This window comes from Pezoporus wallicus, unplaced genomic scaffold (genome assembly GCF_028554395.1).
Source record: "Pezoporus wallicus isolate ANWC-B61680 ecotype Strahan unplaced genomic scaffold, APGP_CSIRO_Pwel_v1 contig_2871, whole genome shotgun sequence".
NCBI lineage: Eukaryota > Metazoa > Chordata > Aves > Psittaciformes > Psittacidae > Pezoporus > Pezoporus wallicus.
In genome coordinates, this window is record NW_026640775.1 from 3036319 (window position 1) to 3059974 (window position 23656).

At 38.9% G+C, this 23656-nt stretch overlaps 1 protein-coding gene across 2 annotated transcripts in view; it reads right to left on the reverse strand.

Annotated features, from left to right (window-relative positions):
• RFX4 (regulatory factor X4) overlaps positions 1-23656 on the reverse strand; it is a 93308-nt gene that overhangs the window by 50494 nt on the left and 19158 nt on the right. For both annotated transcript variants that reach the window (XM_057420593.1, XM_057420592.1), the window contains exons 2-4: positions 22520-22606; positions 14824-14884; positions 9513-9636 (exon numbers count right to left, since the gene is read on the reverse strand). In XM_057420593.1, the coding sequence (XP_057276576.1) occupies positions 9513-9636; positions 14824-14884; positions 22520-22606 (272 nt within the window). The remainder of the gene's footprint in view (positions 1-9512; positions 9637-14823; positions 14885-22519; positions 22607-23656) is intronic.

Genomic DNA, 23656 nt, shown 5'->3' on the forward strand with positions numbered 1-23656 from the left:
CTCCAAAATTTGATTTTACAGCAGTAGAATCAAAAGTAAATCTTAATATTAGAGATACTTTTACCTTATTTTTTCTTTTGTAACAACATAAGCCCATATTACTTTCAAGTCTTTCTAGTAGTGATGAAGTGTTGCAATGCATACTGTAAATGCTACTTTATGAACCATAAGCCATGGGAGTTCCTGGGATTTAAATAAATCAGCCAATTTCTACATACCAGGGCAGAGGTGATCAGGAAAAAGAGAAGAATAATGGAGCAGTTGATCAGATGATCCTTTTTTCTTGTCTTTGTTTGTTTCTTTTTTTAAACCCAGCCCAATTTAAACAATGAAAAACAGCTTCCAAAATGCAGCTGGAAAGTATTCATCACTTCAAATATTCTATACCAGTAATTTAAAGAAGACAGACAATAATGTAGCAAACCTTTGGAAAAAAAACAAGTCAGGACTTTTGACTTAATGCTGCATATGTATAGTATGTATAACATGGCATACTCATGCATGGGTGCTCATACACGTGAGCATGGGTATTTGTGTTTGGAATAAAACAAATGAAGTACTAAATGAACTAGCTGTTCATATGAAAGTTTATCTTCAGCTACTTTTATGCAAATCCCTGTGCAAGGATATTGCCAAAGGGAGTGAGGTTTCCCCAAAAGGAGAGATGCAGCCAGATCAAGGCTGGACAATGTGGAGTTCACTGTGTGCTGAAATCAATCGCAAAAGCAGAGGGCCCAAAATGCTGATCTTTAGAGTCGTACCTTCAGCCTGAGAAGTCACCCTATAAAATACATCATCATTGTGTTCCAATTTATTAACTTTTAATGATCTGCAGATGAAATGAGTTAATTTTACAGCTGGGTGGGGAAGGAAGGTTGCTCCTAACTGTCAGACAGGAAAATTCAGGTTTCAGTCTAAAAACCAAGTTGGATCATTTTCCATCCATCACTGCAGTGGGCTTCCACAATCAAACGAATCAGGACCAGACCATGCAGTTTGAGCTGCTTTCTGAATGGAGCCCAGTCCCTGTTCTCACAGCCGTGCTGGCTTCTCAACAGAAGCAGTGGTAAAAAGATCTCATGGGTGGTACCAAGGGGATTTTGGAGTGGACAGGCTTTTTACCATTGTCCTTCAATGGGACTGAAGTTTCATCTCATACTTCTCCAAAGTAACCACAAATCAAGCTGCTCTATGAGATATGCGAAGTAAAAGGGTACAGGTTTTACTTTTTTCCCAAGTAAAATTCCACCTAAAATATGTGGCAGTTTTGACTGTTAGGCATTATTTTATGCTACTTGGCTTTTTGGTTTTGAGACAGATGTAGACCAGGAGTTTCATGTGCAAATAACTTGTGTCCCTTCTATATTAGCCTCAGAAACCAATGCCCCTTTAATTTCGTTCTCAGTTACTAAACTTTAGTCATGTTTTCCCTCTCTTTCTTCTGAGCCCTGCTCAAGATCTGATCCTGCCTTCTGCCTATAGAAGATCTCATAACTTTTTTGATTAAAAAAATAATTAAGAACTGCCCATCTGCAACTCCATAGATTTTTTTGGTGATTACCTACTGTATACATAAGAGCCAAATACAAGTCGTTACATGATAAAACATATATATAGTTTATATGTTTTCAGGGGTCTAGTAGACCCGCATCAGCATAACACTTTTGCAGACATTCCTTATACCTGGTATTAGGAACGCCTATGCAGGTGAAGCATAAGGGGACCTTTTTCTTCCTGGCAGGCCTTTCCTTTCTGAATATATGGGGCAGCCAAAGTGAACACAGGAAAGAAAAGTCTTCTCATATTCTCTCATATTGAGATTACAACATTGGGAGTACAACATTCAACACATATTGCACAAATCTTGGAGCTAAGAGGATTTTTATCCCTTTTTGCTTTTTAAATCTAGTGGAAGTGTCTGAATAAACTTGAATTAAATATCTGGTTGCTTGTATTATTGGTTGTTCTTAAGGTAATGCAACAAAAATAAACAAGTTACTTGAGCATTCATGCAAAACACAGAAAGCTTCATGAGCAACACCTAGAAAAATGCACTTGCTCTGTAAAGGTCTGTGTTGTAATCTGCACAATCTATTAACCTTAGACATGGCTAACTGCAGGAGTTGTTCCGTTACCCACAAATAGCTGCAAAGGTGCATTCCTTTATCCTGATTACTGCCAGCTGTAACTTCTACTACTGCATCTCTCCTCACATCTCCAGCACAACCAGGGCCAGCTGCAACTTTAAAATGAAGAATCTATTGTCTATTTTGCCTTCATCCTAACACTCCTCATTGCGTTTACTATCAAACTGTGAAATTTGTTTCCCAATTGTTGTATCTCCTGTGACATGAGATACCAAAACAAATTAGGAGAAAAAAAAACACAAAACCAAAACCATGCTATAAAGCATATTACGTCTTCATAGAATCATTCACAGAATGGTTTGGGTTGGAAGGGACATGAAAGGTCATCCAGTTCCAACTCCCCTGCCACAGGCAGGAACACCTTCCACTGGACAGACTGCTCCAAGCCCCATCCAACCTGGCCTTGAACACTGCCAGGGATGGAGCAGCCACAACTCTGCCAGAATGAGAAACAGATTTCAGGCTCTACACTCTGTAGTTCGGGGAGGTTCTAGAGAGATTCTAAATATAGGGGAATAAATTGTCTTTCCTCTGATAACCATTATTCCTGTGAGGGTCTGGCTCTATTTATGTCAACTCAGATTTCAAGACCCCTATCTAGAGGTCATGCATTTATTCTACAGAGTCAGGCACAGAAGACCAAGTTCTGTTGTGGTTTTTTTGTCTTAAACTTCTTTGCCATGGCAGCTGGAAAGAAACCAGTAATGACAAATATAACTATACTCCCACACAGTATGCTTTCCTTATTCACTACTGTGAAACATAAACAATGCTGATATCCATAACTTATAATAAGTGTGCTTAAATGATAAGTAGAATTTTTGGGCTCATTCATCTTTGGCCTGATACTACTCCAGCCAAATCATTTTGAGGTTTCCCCATAGAAAATCATGCCCTGAGACAGTCTGTTACTATTAACATCTGCTTTAACAAGTACCTGTGGGCTCAAAGATGGCTTGGGGCTGGCCTTACACCACATTACCTTGGGAAAAAGGTCAAGAAAGCTATGCCCAAGAAGCATCTACTAATAAGAGAGAGCATAATCAAATTAGTCTGTTGCAAAATGATGTCCCTGCCCGTGGCAGGAGGGTTGGAACTAGATGATCTTTAAGGTGCCTTTCAACTCGAACCATTCTATGATTCTATGAAAATAGCATTTCTGTCCCCCAAATCCACCAAACTGTGCAGAGAAAAGAAGAGGTATGACTGTGTCTATACCCTCTCTAATCCTTGCTCGTTTACTTGCATGGCACAGGAGAGAAGACTGTAGTGTACAGATCCAGTATTCTTGACTCCAGATCTGTTTTCTGTTTAGATTCAATAACCTTCCCATGCCTATTCACTTGCTTTTATAATTTTGTGGAACAGGACATGGTCTGGCTATAGGGTAAGAACTTGTTTCTATAACTGATTCAACTGAGGAGAGCCTTTGGCACTCTCCCTAATGCCTGTGCCCAATTCTGCCTGCTGTGGAGGTTAGACTCTGTGAGGAGCTCCAACTGAACTGGACCCTTTAGTGAAGCTTGTGAGACCTCTCCTCAGATTCATCTACATACAACAATATCGTCCTTCAGCATCTCATCTGGCCAGATGGAACTCAGCCTAAGGCATGATCAAACAGATTACTGCATCCCAACAAAAGATGCAAGCATCAAATGCTCTGACTCAGATGCTTAGCTGAGCTTCAGCCACTTTCAGTGCTGACTTGCTGAAGCCAAGCAGATCTAAAACACTGCACAACTCCCCCTGCTCTGTACTGGTGCCAGCATGCTTACTGCCATCACCCAGCGTATCTGTGGGAAAAGGCTGAGTGCCAGGATCCCTGCACTCTGGCAGACCCTGTGCTGTAAGAACAGCCTCTGGGATGTGTTGACAAGGCATGTGGTAAAGCAGCCCAGAGGCCGCTCTACTTCATGCTGAAGACCTAACTAGAAGCCAGATGCCAGTAAAAATCTCTTTGCTAAAGAGCAAACTTTTGGGAAAGGAAAAAATCACTCCAAAGAAACTGAGGTGTCCCAGCTGGTTTTCTTACTCCCCAAGCCCATGGAGAAAAGTCAGCAATAATATAAGAGATCAGTGAAGCAAAGCCAAGGGTGAAAGGACCTTTCCAACTACACTGTGGAACCCTCACTCCTCACACCAGCATGACTGCTTGCTTCTGTGGCATTTGGGTTATGAACTCCTCAGAGGAGCTTAGAAGATTCTGGATCTGGAAGAAAAGTCATGTTGGTGTTAACTGTCCTTCCATCAGGAGCCTCAGCTGTTAAAAAGGGATGAAGAAGCAGCACGGACTGCTTGGATAACACTGACAGACTGATCCAGTCCTTCCATGCAATAACAGGAACCACATCCTCAGCTTTAGATTGAATTTTTCCCCCAGTTCTTTTCTGTAGTGACTAGAAAAAAAAAATTCTAACAGGAAAAAGATCCTATGTGTAGTAGTTGTTCATATAAAGCAAGTGCTGCTTTAGTCTATGAGAAGACAGCACTAAGAGTAAGTTTGGTTTTGCTGTACCACTATTATTGAGGCTACTTAGAAGCAAACGGAAAGCAAAGGAGCAATCCCCACACCTTCCAGAGAAGTATCTCCTTATGCAGAGCAGGCAATTTCCAGAGGCGTGCCTTTCAATACAAAGACAAACCAGAACACAATCACATTGCAATATCATTATCAGAAAGGTTTCAGTAAGGCTACGTCTGTCCTTTTTAAACATTAAATACATAAAGTATGATAGCATGAAGCTGTAAATCTTATTTATGCTAATCATGCTTGGAGGAGCAGTCCTGCTGGCAAAACTTGTGGGCATAGAGACAGTGCATAGTGATAAAAGAGGACTCTGGCTGGTACAGCTTGTACCTTCCTGGAGCAAAGAAAACTGTTGGAAAGAAAACACTTTCTGCTGGTATAACTGTGTCTCAGCCCATTTTTTTTGGAAACAGGGTGAAAATATTGGTCAAAAATGTAAAAGATCTCCTCCTAGCCAATATCAGAAATCGATCGTGGACTTTACCCTTCTTTATTTAGTGAAATAAATTTATTGGAGTCTAATTTGTACTTTACGGCAAAGCCAGTCAGGGAGCAACAAAGAGGCTCTAAAATTTGTGGGAGCATGCATCCCTGTTAGACCTCCTTGTGCTGCCAGAAGGGTGTAAATGGACCTCAGGCTGGGGTAGAATCAGCCTGCAAAGTGTCAGCCTCCTTCGTTTTCCTTTTCAGATCTCAATTTATTATTTTTTGTCAAAAGGCATGGCAGGAAAGCGCCACAATTAAGGCAAAACAAAAGAAGAAAGTATTTAACCTCCAGGGGGCATATGAGAGTTCTGGGAAGAACACTTCATGGGGATGCAGAAGAGGTTGCATCATGAGAAGCTAAGTGTTCTCTGTGAGAGATGTGGCAGTGTCTGGGAAGTGACTTAGAACTACACAGTAAATTTAAAGCAGTGAACTGAGGAAGTGGAGTATAGGGGAAACCTGTGTAGAGGAGGAAGATTACATCTCCAAGGGGCTTAAGAAAATAAGGTTCATACTGGGTTGCAAAACAAACATGAACAAAAATCTGTGTTGGAAATAAAAGTGAAAAGGAAGCTCAAAGACCTGCCAACCCACCTGAGCAGCTGGGTTACATGCTAGAGCTAGGAGAGAACTGATAAGCCTTACGATATCCATCCATACACAATTAACTACTGAGGGGCTTGGAAATGCCCAGAACATTCCTGCTTTTTCTTTGATTCAGTGAAGGATCCAGTTCAGACCGATTTGGCTTTTGCAACTAGACATAGTGAGAATAATGACTTGGAGCCTTCATCCACCATAATTCCTAGCTCAATGTATGAATTATCACTGGCATTTTATGTTAGCATGTTGTCCATTAAAAAAAAAACATACACCTTCTCAGCCTTCCCTGTGGCAGGCAGTGGCAGAAGTTCCAGTGAATGATCCCAAGACCACAGGGTCCCAGAGCAAAGCCCAGGGCATTTGCAGCACAGGGTTACCAACTCTTGTAAGTGACCTCAGCAAGAGGGCTTTCATTCCTTCTGCCTGAAGAGTAACCCACAGACTAATCATGTTCACTGTGAGAAAGCTTTCTCTTATATACAACATTTTATCGTTAACAACTCGGTGACATACCTACCCCTCCTCACGGTACTTCCCTGTCTTCTCACTGGTTACAAGGAATGTTTTTACTTATTCCGCTTCACTTTTGGATGAAATCATGATCCCATTGAGTACAATATGCTTCACTGCCTCAGTAAGAGCAGAAGTTTAACACTGGAGTCTTCGCTTGCTGATGCTGAGCTGTTTCCAGCAAACACAGGGCCCTTCCAAGTCACTGCTTAGTTAAAGTATATGGGTAAAAAAAGAGTGCTTGATCCTGTCTTTTGCAGGCAGAAAAAAAAGTTGTGTAATGACAGACTAGGTAGCATAGCAGATTGGCAAATGCTGGTATCAACAAAACTGTCTGTAATTTTCACATATTAATTGGGTGAGTAAAGCACTGAAATCTTAGCTATCATATTAAAGCTACAGCTGCCTGTTTCATCTAAGAATATATCACATTAATAACCATATTAGTCTTCTTTGGTTTGTCTGTACTTTAAGCAGCTGCTTTTAAAAAGGTGTATATTTACCCAGTGACTGCGTTCTTTCCTCTTCTTATTTATGTTGCTATTAGCCTGGTTTCCTCAGGAAGCAGTCTATGAGATATTACTGTCTCTTTTAATCTCTCCACCTCCCAGACCATTTTTTATTTCACTAATCCAACATTACCAAACGCCTGGGATCCAGTCCATGTCCTAGAGGTTTAATAGAAAACACTGACTGGATAGTAGGGAGAGCTTAGTTAAAACTGAGAAGACAGGGAAGAAAGCTCAGGCTTTAGCTGAGCCATTTGGCACTGCCTGACTGGACAGCCATGAGTGTGAGACAACTAGGCAACACTTTAATTGCTCTGAACCAGCAACCGCTTGTGCTGCTTCTTGTCCAACTGTTGGCATGTGGGGGGAAGTGAGAAAAATAGGTAAATAGATAGAGAGATGTAAAGGAATCCAAAAGTAATGTAGAAAGAAGGTGCAGCAGATGTGTCAGAAAACTGAAAGAATCAAGATCTTGATGTAGCGACTAGGACCTGGAAATAACTGAACATACTGCACGGAAACATGGAGATATTATACAAGATTTAGGTAAGGCTATGGATTTAGAGAACATCAGAGATGGCAGGAAACAAAATCCATTAGTTCAGCTGTTCACAAACAACTTGTCTGTTCTCCATGCCATGCTCTGTTGTGGATATATTTGACTCACTTCAGGCTTAAGGAGTAAACATAGGCTGAAGCATTGTCTACAAAACCTTAATCTGGAGAGATCACTTTCAGGCAAGTTTCATGTCTTCAGTGCTATTCTTAGAAGGGAAAGCAACACTGTTCTGATAATGGAGATGTAACTGAGTAGGTAACAATACATTAGGATGTTACTTATTACAGATTGGTTTAATGTGCTGAACTCCATGTCTCTTTGTAAAAACTACCAGTCTGGTAAAGAAAAAGTTTAAATGTCTAACATTGCCCGCAGAGCTAAAGTTCAAAGATGAATCATAAATTCAATGTGGTCTACTGAAAGGCGAACTGTCTACAATTTCACAGAACAACTAGCTCCTTTCTCTGAAGGAGATGACAGCTGCAGGGCTCCTGATGATTCCCATGTCTGCAGTCTCTGTTTCAGCAGCTAAGAAGTGCAGAACCCCTCAAACAGCACCTATTTCACTGCACTGCCTCCAAGGTGTTCATGCAACACAGGTTGCCAGTATGGTATTTAAGTGAGATGATAACAACTCCAAGCTAAAACTTCATCCATGTACCTACTTCTAAGGAGAAGCTGACTGCAAACTGTTGATTGAATGAGGGTTTGCCTTACAGATCTTCAGGACTGTGCAGTATACTTTCTTTGCAATAACAGGTTGAAAAGATCTGTTCTGGGTTCCACGGATGCAGAAGCCTGTTTCACTTCAATATTTGTACCAGCATTGTCTGAGGTTCCTGGACACACCTCAGCAGAAGCCGCAGTTCCCAGATCCGGAAGTAATGGCCACACAAAGCACTAGCTTCAGAGACTACTAGGATGACTCTGTATGCTTTGTTCTCCATAAACAAATAGGGGAAAAAAATCATGCATCACTGCTTCAGAGCTTTATTGCAAGCAAGTGGAAAGTACTTGGAAGCAGAGCACATGAAAACCACATTGGAATGCCATGAGTTTTGGATGGCAGACACCGTACCTGACTGCTAAGTCAAGCTGCTCCTACAAATGAACAGGTATATTTGCAAGGGTCAGGGGAAGAGGAGGACGGAGTAATGTACACTGTAACCAGACTGCCATGTACTGAGAATTGGTGAAGTCCCTGACGGATTTGTGTTCTGATTAAATAATTTCAGAATATTTACACCTTGCAATTTACAGAAGTTTTTAGCAGCAGCAAAACTAGCATCATGTAAATTCTGCCCACGATCCAAATGTGTTAGCCTGAATGAAATCTATTTCTTGTGTTCCTAAATTACATGTTGCCACTATACGTACTACTTGGTAGCAGTAATATGTACAACAGACAATTTCATTCATACTTACTTATGGAAATCCTATCCAGTCATTAATGTCTGCTAGTGGTGTATAAACATAAGAGCTTTACTTCTCACATCTGGACAATGCACAGCTGCATCTGTGCTAAGAATGCATCTCTGCTGTGAGTCTGGAACTGACTGCACTGGCTCTTACTAGAGCTGTACTGGAAAGTGGGAGCATGAGGAGTCACAGTGCAAAGGTAACTTGGCAGCTTGTACTTGCAGTGCCATGCAGACATCATTGTATGCTTTCTAGACTTTCACATCTAGAGGCATTGTGCTCCACCGTGTGAATTTGCCAGTGTGAGCTGGTATCATTAATTCTGGGATTCCCATCTCCTGCTTACAAGAATAGCATAGACAGGCTCCAGAGTTCAATTATTGATATTTTACTCTTCTATTTTTAAAAACTATGTATTTGTTAATGCAGTGCAGGTCACAATGCAAATGTGTTTACATTGGCTTGTATTCAACTTCCAAGCTGCCAATATTGTATTTCATTCCAACATCAGCTAGCCTGGAGAATGAAGTCATAAAAAAAAATAGTGTATTCTGAAGTTTAGTCATGATTAGACATTGTCCCAGTCATAAAAATACTTAAAATCTTAGCCTTTCCCCAATAACTTGAATACAGAAGATTCCATTTATATACCTCTATCTCTATTGGTAAATGATGATTTAATTCTTTTCAGTAATCCGAACTCATCTGAACCAGGTGGTAGCTCAAGGCTTCATACTGCTGTTTAGACTCACCTTCCCAAAGCTGGCAGCATTAACAGGTTGCGTGTCATTTTTCTCACAGAAGTCCAAGTAATGCATGTAGAGGGCACTTCGAGGAATGCAAACACCTTCTGCAATCTCATAGTTCTCTTCCAGCCTTGAAAAGCAAATATCAAACAGAGAGAACTGCAAGTATGTTGGATGTCCTGTATGACAAACAGTATACAAAGCTGTATCTTTAAGACCAAGCATTCTGGCTTCTGCTTGTGTACTAAATTTTCCCTGCTTTGTTCCCAAGTGCTCCTTCCAGTTCACTTCTGTAACACTTACTTGCTTGATTTGGTTCATACTTGCTATCAAAAACATAGGCTGGGGGTTCTCAGGCAAGTTGAGATTAGCACAAAGGGATATTGGGTTTTGAACATGCTCCAAAATGACAGTTTTAGGAAAAAATTTTCTTGTGTTCTGTTATACCCTAAAGGCATTCTATAGTAAACAAATGTACGACTACAAAATTCACTGGGGAGAAGCACACTCTAATTCTTTACAGGACAGGTCACCTTTGGTTCATGACACTCTTTTCACTGCTGTCCGGCTGCAAAGTTCCTTACCTTGAGGAAGCAGATGTGGCTAAAGTAAGTTATTTGCAAATACTCAAGATATGATATGCACAAAATTATATTTGTATAATGTTTGCTTGTTATAGCTTATGGATAATGTAAAAAAAAAAAGACTATGGTCTGAATACAGTGCTGAATAAAATAATGAAATAACATCCTTCTCTGTCTTGTAGAAATTATTATTCATTTACACACACAAAAAAACAACTATAAGATTTTAAATTATGCATCAGACATATGAATAGGCATATGCTTAATCTTTAAATCTGAAATGATCTCAGTAAGATTTATACCAAGACCAGTATAAAGAGACTAGAAGAAACATTCCTTTGAAATAACATTTTAATGATTGCTGATCTAACAAAGTTCAAGAGGTATTTACGTACATGCTTAACTTTAAACCAATAAACTTAAACCCATCAATCTTGTCATCCATGGTGTCACTTGTATGCATATATAGTTATATATGTGTTTGTTTGCCTTGCTGGCTAGGAGAAGATAGGTGCAACTTCCTCCTTAAACGTATCAGAAAATCATTACATATCTTCAAAGACCTCCAATTTTACAGTAAACAACTGCCTGTCATTTAATAGCTATAGAACACCTTCCAAATATCTAATTTGTCTCCTCCATTGCCTTTTTCAGGACCTACCTACCTTCCATTTCAGTTACCGTGATCATTTGTGACTGCAAACTATTTTAATAAGATATCCGGCTAGATGAATGGAATCAGTTTGTATGGGCAACATCTATTCTTCCTTGGTTTCTACAGAAATATCGTCATGGCATCTTTCCTCAAATTCATAGTGCTTTAACAAAACCTCCTTTCAAAACCAGGAGAGTTCGTTTGTATACTATAGCTGCTAATTGGAATGTCAGCTTCCGTGACCAAGACAGGACAGAAAGAAAAGCAGTTAATTATTTCTGTTCATATCTGATGAATTTTTCTCTTTTTCTCCTCTCTTTCACAGAGAGTCATTAGTGTGACACTGAACAATGATCCATTATACCTGAACTTTTTTTTTTAATGATCAAAAACCCATCTTGCTCCACTTCTTTTATTTTCCTGTCTTTTATTTAACAACTTTATCATATTTTGAATTCAGCTTCATTCTACAGTATTGTAGAAAGATAATGAACTCAATCTTCTACCTAACAAATCATTACCAGAATATAATATAATAATATATATATAACATTTTAAATGTTATAATAAAGCCATGTGAAATCCAGTAGTCTTCAATGAGACCTTTTGTATCACTACAATATAGCAATAAATCCCCTAATCCTTCTACAGGAATGAACATTTTATCTGTCCCTATTACTGTTTTCCTCTTTATACATTTACATACTTCTGGATTAAATTACATTATTCTATAGCAGAGTCAGACTGGGTTTTAGTTATGGAGGCAACAGAACAACTCTGGTATTAACCATTGCTAATCACAAAGGATTCTAGAACAGATTAGTTTCAAAGCATTAGTAGTTTCTCAGAAATTGGTATAATCTGACAAGAATCCATTATCTAGCAATGCTTTACCTTCCTCTTTTTTACTTCTTTTTATGAATGTTGAAGAAAATAGAATAGTTTTGTTGACTTTAGCTTCACAACACTGTTGTTATGCGGAGCACCTACACTGTAAGCAACTAAACTTCATGGAATTAGGTTGTCCGTGCTTTGAATGATTCTGTGTTTGCAGAAGTAAACACACACACCCCAAATGAGGTGAAATAAAGTTTCACACTTACAATCTGATCAACCAGGCCACTAATGAAATGATCATGAGTGTTTTAGAACCAAGTGTTTAGCAAGGTATCGCTTTGTAAATGCTAATGAGCACAGGAACATGGGGTAAGAACACGATACTAGATACTGTTATTGCCATAATGGCTAAATTTGTGCTCACATAGTTTCCCCAATTATGATGCATTTGGCAGTAATGTGACATTTACCAGGCCTTTCACTTCATTTTCTGTCACAAATGAAACAAAAACATCATTCCTGTTTCCAGGAAAAGGATATTTAGCCAGGCTGAAAGTCATCCAGAGATGCTTTTTGGCATCTTCAGCTACTTCTTCCTTATAAATGAGGACATTTATAGTGTTCAACACACTTTGCCTTTGGAAACGCATAAGCATCTCCGTGGGACTGATGTTGTTGGTTCTTTTCAGCAGGATGTCAGGAAAGGAATAACTAATAAATTGATGGCAATATGAACCCTTTATGTATTTCCCTTACTTCTTGTTTCACTTACCCTACTACTTTCTTCCTCCTCTTTTTGCTTGCTACTGATACTTCCTCTGTTTCTGCTCTCTAACACTCCATTGCCATCATTAGCTGTAAATGATAGTAGCATCAGGCAAAACTGTTAACCATGTAAAGCTAAACCTACAGGAAGTGCTCAGTGCAGCATTTGGACATGTTGAGCACAACCATGGGTTGCTAGCTGCTTCTGTAGTACACATAACCTGATGCCACTGCATCCAGCTTTCCAGATAGAAATTCAGTATCTTCACCCAAAAAAAAGCTAACTACTTTAACAATTTACCATACCTTTTGAGCTTGTAATTTCATTTAATGTATCAAACACAGTTTCTGCAGGAAACACCAATTCAAAGCTGCAGTCATAGGCTGAAAACCATATGGAAGCCACCCGAAAACTGTTCTATGCTATAGCTACTAAACTGGGAAGCTTTTACCCATAGGTCTATTAATAAATGAACCAATCAGATAATTTAGTTTGCCAGCAGCTAAAGAAATCAAACTTGAAAACTTCTTTGCTTTCTGTTCCTCCATGTAATTTTAGGTGGAAAATGGAATGGAGGAAACTACGGATGCTCCAGAAGACTCAAAGTGGAGAATGTCTGACCTGGCTAAATGTCTAACAAACACAATACACAGGTAGTAAGCCAGTATACTAGCAAGGTGGAAGGGAAAATGATGTAAGCAGCCTTTTCAGAATCAATATTCTAGGATTCTATTGCAAACACTGCTGAATGAGCATTAGCGTGCAGGCTGCATTCCAGCAGGGCTCAATATCCCAGGAGTTTAGGGATTTACTAACCTTTATGACTGAGGAAACTTGAGAGCATTTGGCAAAAGACTGTTTACAGTATTTGCATGCTTTCTGTTGGGGACAGTATCACTGGCATGTTCTAATTAACTCTGATTTCTTGGCTACTACATTATTTGATCTTAACTGACTCTACTGCAAAATAAATACTGTTCTGAATTTGGGACTGGTAAGCCCTGCCTGCTATTTTATTTTAGTTAGATAGTTCTTTGTTATCTTGCTTGAACTGTGTTGAAGTTATGTGTGTGAATAATGGAAAGTAATAAAATAGCTCTATGACATTTCACTATTATTTTAATAATTTTCTCTCTGTCTGTAGAGACTCTCTATTCCATTTGCTTAAACTTCTGAAAAACAGCACTTTTGTGATACAAATAGGGACAAGCAAGCAATAGTTCTGAATTAACTGCCTTTATTTATGTTTGTCCATGTCGTTACCTGCACTAGAAGTACCTGCAAGTTTCTTCAAGGCAGAACGCTGAATACTTGCAGCAACCTACTACGTCAATGCACAGGTCTTGGGATTTTTTTAAATCTGAAATTTGACTGATCAACTTTAAAAGGCAGAAAGATGAAATAATCCAGATCTTTTTATGTGTATTTCACAAAATCATAGGATTTCACAGGCAGAGAAAAATGGTAATATTCATTGAATAAATGATTCTTTCCTGTTTGGTCAGTGAGATCTCTCAGGAGACTGACAGAAGCAGAAAAAATAATTTTGCCAACATTTTGTTAAAAACACCCAGATTTTTTGCCAATAATCTTATCTTTTCACCCATAAAACTATGCAAAGTACTTACAGGTGAAGTGAAGGCCTTTCTTTAAAAGACTTAAAGCAAGCTAACGAGATGGGTTTTCAGATACGCATGCTCTGAGTCTTCTCTGTAACAGAGCTCTGTTCTGCCAGATACAAGGAACCTCCTGAAAGGTGCTTGATCACTTGCAATATTAAGAAAACTAAACCAGAATTAAAAACCTAAATTAAGGGAAAGTCAACAAAAGTCTAAGTGATAACCTATAGAAAGGGATGTCAGAAGTATAAGTAACATTACAGAACATGCAGCCTAAAATACTGCTGTAAATCACAGGGAGCAGCACTTGTTCATTTTTCATAGCACAGTAACTGGCAAACTTTTCTCTCCCCATCTTCTCTTTCTCTTTTCCCAATTACATTTCTTTTTTTTCCCCTCACTAAATTTGCAAGGGGATTTTGACAACCAAATCAAACTCTCTCTTGTTGTCTTCTACTTTAAATTACAGAGATCTCATTTCAGTAAAACCCTCAGTAAAGGTGGGCTTCATTGTACTATGTCTTGAGAAAAAGATCTCAGTTCTAGTTTTCTTTTTGTAGGAAATATAACAACGATAACAAACCACAAATCACCAGCTGGCAAGGTGGCAAACAAATACGCCAAACAGAACTTCTAAAGTACATCAGAGGTTTCCTACGTTGAAACAAATCCAGCAAGTGTTAAGTTATCGGTTGAGAAATGCTGTACAGGATACTAATGAGAGCACTAAACACTCACAGTGAAAGTATCTTTAGAATTGACTAAGATGTCCAAGACCTCTATTCTTTTCAGCTGGAAAAATCAGAAGAAAAAAACGCTAACAGGGTTTCTTGTTTTTTTTTAAAAGGCATCTTACCATTGCAGTGTCGCTGGAGTTGAATGTGGTTTTGATGCTCTATTATTTTCTTTTTCCTCATCTGTTAAGAAACAAAAAAATGCTATGTAATTTCAGTGGGAATTGCTCAGGCATTTATGAACTGGTAAGGAATCCTCCAATATATAAAAAATATTCTCAAGTGCCAAAGCTTTCTCAAAATATTGGATGAATTATGGAAATGTAAATAACGATATTCCCCAGGCTAGCAAGCTGTAGATGCTGCTTAAGGCAATAAACCTTGCAAACATCACTGATATTAAGAGCAGAGTAGTGTCCAGGAATAAAGACATTGGAAAGGATAAATTCATATGAAGAAAAAAAGCAACTCTTAGACCTCAAGCAGCATGTCAGAACATAAGAACACTTTTACCTGCTTTAAGGCAACAGTAGCCTTGCCCAAGTTTTGTATTAGATAAAGCATTTAATCTAATGGATTTCATCCACTGTTGGGATCATAATATACGATAGGTACTAGAAGTTTATAAATTCACAAAGATTAATTCTAAATGAGACAAACTGAAATTAAAAGCATCCTATAATATACTTCATTACTTTTCAGCTAATTTCTCTAATAGTATTCCTCATTAACTGTTTCCAAAGTAACTCTCTGATTTGCTGACTTTCTGAAAATTTGAATGAAAGATGAATAAAGAAAGATAATTAAATCTCCTAAAATACTGGATTCTTCCTAGTTCACATTAATTCTTTTGAAATAATTTAAAAGTGTTTATAGAATTATTCCTATGAAATTGTGACTTGTGAAACATATAAAGCAATCCTAAGTGAAAGCTGGAGTGAAGCACAAACAACATCTCCAGAACAGTATTCTTTGGAAAACACTGTTGTATCAAACATGGGTTGATATTTAAACTTCGTCCCCAATTAAAGCATTAAGTTTAGAAGGCTTTGATACCTAAGTGATGAGGTAAACCACACTGCAAATCTCATTTCATCATACAATTAAGTTTTAAAAGTTATTTAAGTGAGCCTTTAGGACAGTGAATCTTAAGCAGGGCAGGCCATGTCCTCTGAACATCAGACCCCGCTCGGAGGCCCTTTGTGCAGTCCCAAGAACCGACACACACAAAGAAAACCCCACTTTGGAAAACACCATCTTCAGTCCTCACGCCACAATATTTCTTTCATTACATAGAGGGCATGTCATGCTAACTGAACATCCTTTAGCCAGCCAGGCAGGTCCCCTGAACGTCAGGAAAATCCAGATTTACAGTTACCCGCAGACACTGCTCGCAGCCCCTCTTCTGCATCTGCATGACAATGGGCCTCTAATTATTGGACCGCACACTCCTTCCCTGCCTTTCAGGGGCCCGCTTTTATTCAGCGCATAGGACCAACATACACATTTCAAATCACTTTTAAATTGTGGTTTTCATTTGTTTCTCCCAAACAAGCAGTCGGCATGCAACAAACCTTCGGCACACAGGGCTTTGAATGCCGAGCGGCCGTGGCTGCCGCAGGCTGCTGATGCTCCACAGCAGCCCCTGGCCTCGCCGGCAGCGGGACAAATGCCTTCTCTGTAGCGGGAGGCAGAGCCGTGCGGCACAGATTTAAACCACTGGGTGGATAAAATAGTGGGAGCTGCCTCCTCTCACACCATTTTCTCCTTCTTGCCCTTAACTGATAGTACAGACACCCTAAGAAGAGCTTGCTTGGCTCCAGCCTTTCCTGAAGGGAGCCTTGGGAAGGAGGGCACAGCCATGTTGGCCCTGCTTTGCAGTGGAAAGAGCTTTCTGGATTGAGTTTTACATTTTTACAGGCAGCAGGGCATGAGGGAGCCTGGTTCAGAGGGGCAAGAGCATCTGCTGGGAGGACAAGTGAGACCTGGCATGGAAGGCATCATAGTCACCATGGAGGGGCAACAGGCAGGAGCACTGTCCAGTCCTGGAGTGAAGGTGCAGGAGGGAGGGCATTTCCCCTCCTTTAGTAATGAAAATGTTATCTGTCATCCTGTGGCCTCACAAACAGGGTACTGCAGCACCTTTCTACTGACTGGAGGGATTTAGGCTTTTGCTGTTGCAGGGAGGAGGGACCACGACCAGGTACAACCACCAGCACTGCTACCTTAGGTACCAGTCTAAGAGGGGGTCCAATCCTCTCTCTGTGTGCCACTGTCTTGTTCTAATTAAGGTTACTGCTTCTCAGGTGAAAGTTATCCCTTTTTTTAATCAGTACTTTTTATGTCAGTGTCAAAGCCTTCCATCCACTGGTTTAAGTTCAGTGTGCAGTTGGTTTCTACCTTGCTGGAAATTGCTGGAAGGATGCAAACTGCAGAGACTGGGAGCCACTGATGTAAATAACCCCTCGTCTAAGGTGAAGACATCTGAAACCTCTGCCTGCAAAACCAAGAGTTACTACTCTCCCCTCCCTGAAATAAAACTTTGTGTTCTTTCTTGATTTAAGGGAACTAGTATTAAAAGGTCTGCTATTAGATGGTTTTCAGGTGTGCTAACTAGACTCAATTTTCCTCTAGATATGTGGCACACTATTAGGCATTGAGCCAATATCTAAATTGTATTAGACTCGATATTAGAGTCTCTACATCCCTTCCATCCCACCGCTAGTTGTTTTTCACTCACACTGAAGAGTAAGCACCTGTGAGCAGGTGCTTTACCTAACCTGCCCTCAGACACACTGTAAGCCAGCCATACTCAGCTCCTCCCACCTAAAGATTTGTTTTAACAACAGAAACAATGATATCATAAACTGCAATTTAAGTGTCCCTCCTCAGGTATGTTTGCTTCCTGGGGATCCTTCAAGACTCTTCAGCACCTTCCACTGTCTCTTAAAACCAAGAACAATGGACTTTGAACTTATTAAAAATTCTTTCAATGCCATTTTCTATTTTCTTTCAATGCCATTGAACAACTGGACTTTCAACAAAACTGTATTTTTCACAGTTAGTGCTTGTCTCCCCCAAAATCAAGTGTCTGTACAATAAAATAGAACATCGTTGTTTTTTGCTAATGGACCAGCTGTCAGCTAATCTGTTTCTCATTTTTGCCAGATGTTGGCTGAGAGAAAACTTTACTTTTTAATTAAATAGATGGAAAGAGTTGCACATGGTATAGGAACGGAGGGGACCTAGAATTACAAACTTTCACTATTGCATATACAAGCACTTTGTTCTGCCTTATACAGTTTAACAATATAATCTCATCAGGTTATTGACTAACAAAGAATAGTAAGTATCCCTGTTCCTTATATTTTGGTTGGTAACAGGGTCCTTAATGACTTCCTTATTGAGCAGGGAATGTTTGACTCATGTCCCAGATGTGTTTGTACATCATGAAAGAGCTATAATGCTGCTTTCCCTTAGTTTTTGACCTGTCATTTTATCAGTCCCCATCAGAAAAATCATGTAGATTAAAATGAACCCACACCTTTTAAAGTTCTTTTAAAATCCAATCTATTTTGTAAAAAAAGGAAATAAAGACACTGAGAAGAAGCCTTGCTTTGAGGCATTGTCAAAGAACAGACCTGACAATTCTTCTGTGATAAACCCAAAACTACTTGATATCACGAGGAAAAATCCTACTCCTGATGCACAGCTGCAGGTGTTCATACATACAGCAGCTGCATAGCACCTCAGGGAGAAACCATTTGCTAGGAGCAGGTCTAATGTGTTGACTGTCAGTAGGACTACCAGCATTCCGAGCAAAGGTATACTCATCCCAAACTGAAAGCAGGTAATAGCTTAGACAGTTGCAAGTACTCAGCACAGAAGAGGCCTCCAAAGATATTAAAAACTGGGATCATCAATTACTACAAAAAGTAGTATTTACTTGGCTTCCAGAGATATCAGAGAACCTTTTTCTTCCCACCTTCCATGGAAATTTCTTTGCTAACAGCTCCATCTTTCTCCTTTCAAAATTCTGTTTCAAAGCCACCACAGTAGAGTTAAGTTTGTACCTTCTGCATGTGTCTGTGGCTTTCCCTGAACTCTCAGTAGTATCTTCTAACTTCTGCTGTCTTATTTTAGGTACAGGTCAAGGGATTTCTTGCATCTTGGATCAAGATGTGGAGACAATAGGAGCGATACTCAGTACATCTACAAGCATGCTGCCTTAAACACAATGAGTGGAGTGAAGACCCTGCATTAGCACACCCTTTTGTAGTTTCCAGTGCTGCCTGCATGTATCTCAAAACTACTAAGAAGCTAACATGTTTATATAGATAAAATCCTTCCCTTGGTTCAGGTAGCTCCACACCTTTCAGAGGAATAGCTTCGTCCTCTGTAACACCTGCAGTCCAGGTTCTGACCAGGTTCTGACTCTCCTCAAAAAGTGACTTGCCCTTAGCTAAAATTAAGTAATAGTTAGAAGCTACCTTGTCTCTTTTTACATGTAGCCATAAATAAAATTCAGTCTTGTTAGCATGTATTCTATGCTTTTAAAATAATGGGATTTTTAAAATCCCTGTCAGGAACATGGGAGCATAATTCTAATTGAGCAGCCCTTTTTTTTTAAAACATTTTTTTCACTGGAAGAGTAAGGGGTTTAGTTCCAAAAAAAAACCAAAAACTAACCAAAAACTCTTGGATAAGTCCCTTTCAGCCAGATTGAACATGGATTTTGAACACTGCTTTTGAAGTACAAAAGGTAATCTAAACCTTTTGTCTCATTGAGGCTGTCTACACATTCACGTTTCTAAACATGTGAGAAAATTTGGACAAGCAACCTTCCCACTTCATCATGTAATGTCATGGCTTCTTCCCCATGGAACTGAAGTTGAAACTTTCATAATCATTGGACTGTATTCTTCCAGACCCCCATTTCAGTCTGGAGAATTTGACAGAATGCGTGGTACACAGAAAATATTGTGAGAGGCTTTTCAGTTATTTAATGTAAGGTTGCATCATTCGTTTTTCCTGTGGATCTTTTGACTAACATGTAGAGTGTTGAAGTGGTGGAATGAAGAACATTTAAAAAACTGGAAAGTGAAATCAAATTTATGTAGAATTTTAATAGTGTAAAAGCTGTGTTTTGGGAAAAGTCATAAAAGATTCCAAGAGAATAAGAACCTCTCCAAGAAGCAGTGGGACCATGGGAATCCACGCTTATGAATCATTGCTTCTTTTCACAATGTAATGTATGTTCAAGAGGCCTGGATGGGAACAGAAGATTGCAGAGGATCCCTGTGGCCTGAAGTATGGTTCAGTAGCATACTTCAGCTGAAGAAAAGGAGAGCAGCAAAACTGTTACTCTTGTCCTAAAACCCCATGAACTCTAAAAGCATGATACCGAATACAAATATGATCAGTTCACAGTGCAAATTCTCATAGTCTTCACTGGATGCAAGGCCAAAAAAGAAGAAACCCAATACCAAACCTACATTTTCTCTGGTAGAGGCCAGCCAACAGCTACTTTATATATTTAGAGGTAAAAAAAAAGTAGTCAAGAGAAAGATGGATGATGCCTTCTTTCAGCTGCAGACGAAAACTGGAGTTCCATTGACAGTAGCAATGTGACCACCATTCTGAAGAATTCAAATAGGGTTACATATATTTTCTCCAAACATTTTGCCTCCTGCTGGAAAGGAGTACATAGTACAATGATTTCTAAGGTGAAAATTCTAGTTTATTCTGGATTTCACAGATTATTGGTCTTTTTACTGCTGGGCAAGTGAGTTATTTTTCTTTCATACTCTTTCTTCTTTCCCTTCTCCATCCCCTACCTCACCACCCAAAACAAGGATGACTTTACAGGTGGATTAATTCTCTTATCTGTACTGCAGAAATGCTGGTATCAGTACAAAGGAAGCATCTGGAAGAATTGGCTATTAAGAGGAAGCTAGATGAAATCAACTCATTTGGGTTTCCATTATATACTGTGACAATGCCTTCTGTGCACAAATTGTGGCATAAATTCATTTATATATTTGTTTTATCAGGTCTAAATGTGCCTCTTCCATTATCATCACTTGCCCCTTAATTCCAGTACCAGCAAACAGAATGAAAAAAACATCCTTGTCAAAAAAAAAAAACAGCCAAAAAACCCCATCCATTGTCTGAAACACCTGCTCTTGATAATGCAAGGGCCCCTTCCTACTCTCCCTAGGTATGTGGAATTTCTCATGCTCACATGTAAACTGAAAGCATATATAATTACCCTTAGTTGTAGCTAGGTTTGCTACAACCTATGTAGAGTAACAGATCTAGAACAGAACATAGAAGACAACATAATTATGACATTGTAATTTTTTTTAATATAGCTAGTGGTACTAAATAATTACCTTGACAACAGTGCCTTGAACTGTAAGTCTAAGGAAAAGCTCACTAAAGTCCATACGGTTGAATCCTAAATTCTGACCCTATTAAGAGTCTGAAGTCACATTCGTCAGAGATTCTTTCTGTTCCTTTCTCAGTGGCATCAGACTGAAACTTGTTTCATAAGTCTCACAAGCTCTTGTAAAATGCAAATTAACAAGTGAATGTTCTTTTTTGTTTGTTTTTCCACTATAATTCACTACAATTTTAGTTTTAAAGAGAAACTGATTTCTAATTCCTTAATTTTTAAAAAGCAAAAATTCAAACCTGTCCAAGTTTTATTGTCTATCTGTAAGGATTCTTGTTCACTGTTCTTAGCCTGGGAGTCATGAATAAAACCCGCGTTTCTAACACCTCCTTTCTCCTTCTGAAGAGAGATTATCTCAGAAGAGATCCCAGGACAAATAAGAGTAGAGTCCCAGTATAGCAAATTCCATGAACCACTAAAATACTGTGCTGCAAGGCATGTGAATTTTGTTGTGAGATCAGAATAAGGTAGTTCTCTTAAAATGAAAAAGGGGCACTCAGCAAAGAAGAAGTTACAAAAAATACATTTTCTAAGCTTAGGTGCTTGAATATCATAAAAAATGTGAGTCTTTCTGAATTAAAGAATTCAGTCTGGATTAATGTCTTGTAACTTGAACTAACATACTAACTGCAGGGAGGAAAACTAACATGGAGAGTATTTTGCTTTGGTCAAATTAAGTAGAATAGAAATTTCATCAGCAGGGAAAACAAAATTATAAACTAAAAATTGTCCTAAAATTTAAAAAAGAAACAATTAGGTTATTTTAAGGTATTTTGGGGTATTTTTTTAATTACCTGTTATTAGAAACCAAGATCTAAAATTGCTATAACTAGAAGAGATAAAAGTAACTATTTTAAAGTCAACTAGATTTATAGATGTTTCTTCTCGGAGATTAGAAAGGAAGTTATATCATGATTTAATGTTAATTCTTTTAATCCAATTAATTCTTAAAAGAAGGGGTTTAGACATATGATTTTGCACAGTAGTATTGAAAAGCAGCACAACTTTTCCTGTATTTCAACCACACGGTGTTCACTAGTGAAAAGCAAAACAGATGGTTTTACTCATAAGCTAATACTAACAGCATATTTTAGAGGTCATCCAACTTTTACTCAGTGACACACAAATTATTCTGGTTGCTTTAACTAACAGATAACGTTATTTCATTTTCAACAATGCAAAAGAGCAAATATTCCAGGGGAAAAAAAAATAAATTACTGAAATGATTGGATGTGTCAAGTGAGTTGACTCTTCAAACTGCTTAGTATTAAAAATATCTCCAAGATGCAGCAACTTATATAGCAGGAAATTAGCATTTGGACACGTTCACACTCAGTTTAAATGAATGACAAGTTACTTACTTTCGTCGTTCGAAACATTCCCCAGAGAGGTGTGACTGGAATAACGTTTGTTTTCACTTTCATTGAGACATCGTTCAATCCAACTCTCTGTAAAAGAACAAAGATGCTCTTTTTTTTGTGTTTGTCTTTGCATGAAACTAAACAAAGCATCAGTTTTCAACAGATGGTGTTCTGTAGCATTTCTGTTCAAACATGCTCCGTCTGAGGTAATTTGGCAAGAAAATCCTTTCTTGCTTTCAAACTTAGCTGTTGCTTTTTAGTTTCATTTTTTGTTTGTTTGTTTTGAAAGGACAGAGGCTGAAACAGTTCCATGCATGTAGCAGAGCTCCTCAGGATATTCTCTCCCCTCCCCATCACACAATACATTAAAAAAAATAATCTCATGTGGGGAACTGAAACACATAAAATACATTAATTTCTTAGTCTGTCAAAGGCTTATGTACTGGAGTATTTCTACTTTTTCTTTCGGAAAAAAAACACTTAACGTGCGCAAAATCAATCATTCATATGAATTTTTGTTACAGCAGAGCTTAAACTGTGCTCTCTGAAGTCCAGTCCTACAGCCCCATTCACACTAGTGTCATCCCAGGCCCTACTGAGATCTTTTCCACACTGCTACAAGTCCAATGTGGCAAGTCAGCAGCTACTGAGCTGCTCAAACCTTTGTCACTCCACAGCATGTACTCAACTACTCCTGTCCTTCTTTCTTTTTTCCCATGTATTCACATCAGCAACATGAGGTACAGCGTTACACTGATTTGATTCTGATGTTCTTTCTGTAAGCTGTAACATACATCCGCTGATGACTTTAGAGGATGCAGCAGGCCCAGGAGAATTTACTGTTACAGGTCTTCAGGGCAAAAGTTGCACCTTCCTATACGTTTCCTTGGACAAAGATTGAAATATGAGTCCTTGAGTTTGCCTGAAGTCCCTGGATATTGCTACAACAGGCTGACTTTCCTCATAAGATTATTTTTCAAGGGCATGCACTTGGGCAGAAATGAACTTACGCTCACAGAGCTTCCTGTGGTCAAAGCAAGGTAAAGAATGGCTAGGTGGGAAGGCTGCAAAGTAACCTCACAAGTTAAGACAGGAAACCATCCCACTGAGTGAAGAGATGCACAAGAAATAAGGGGA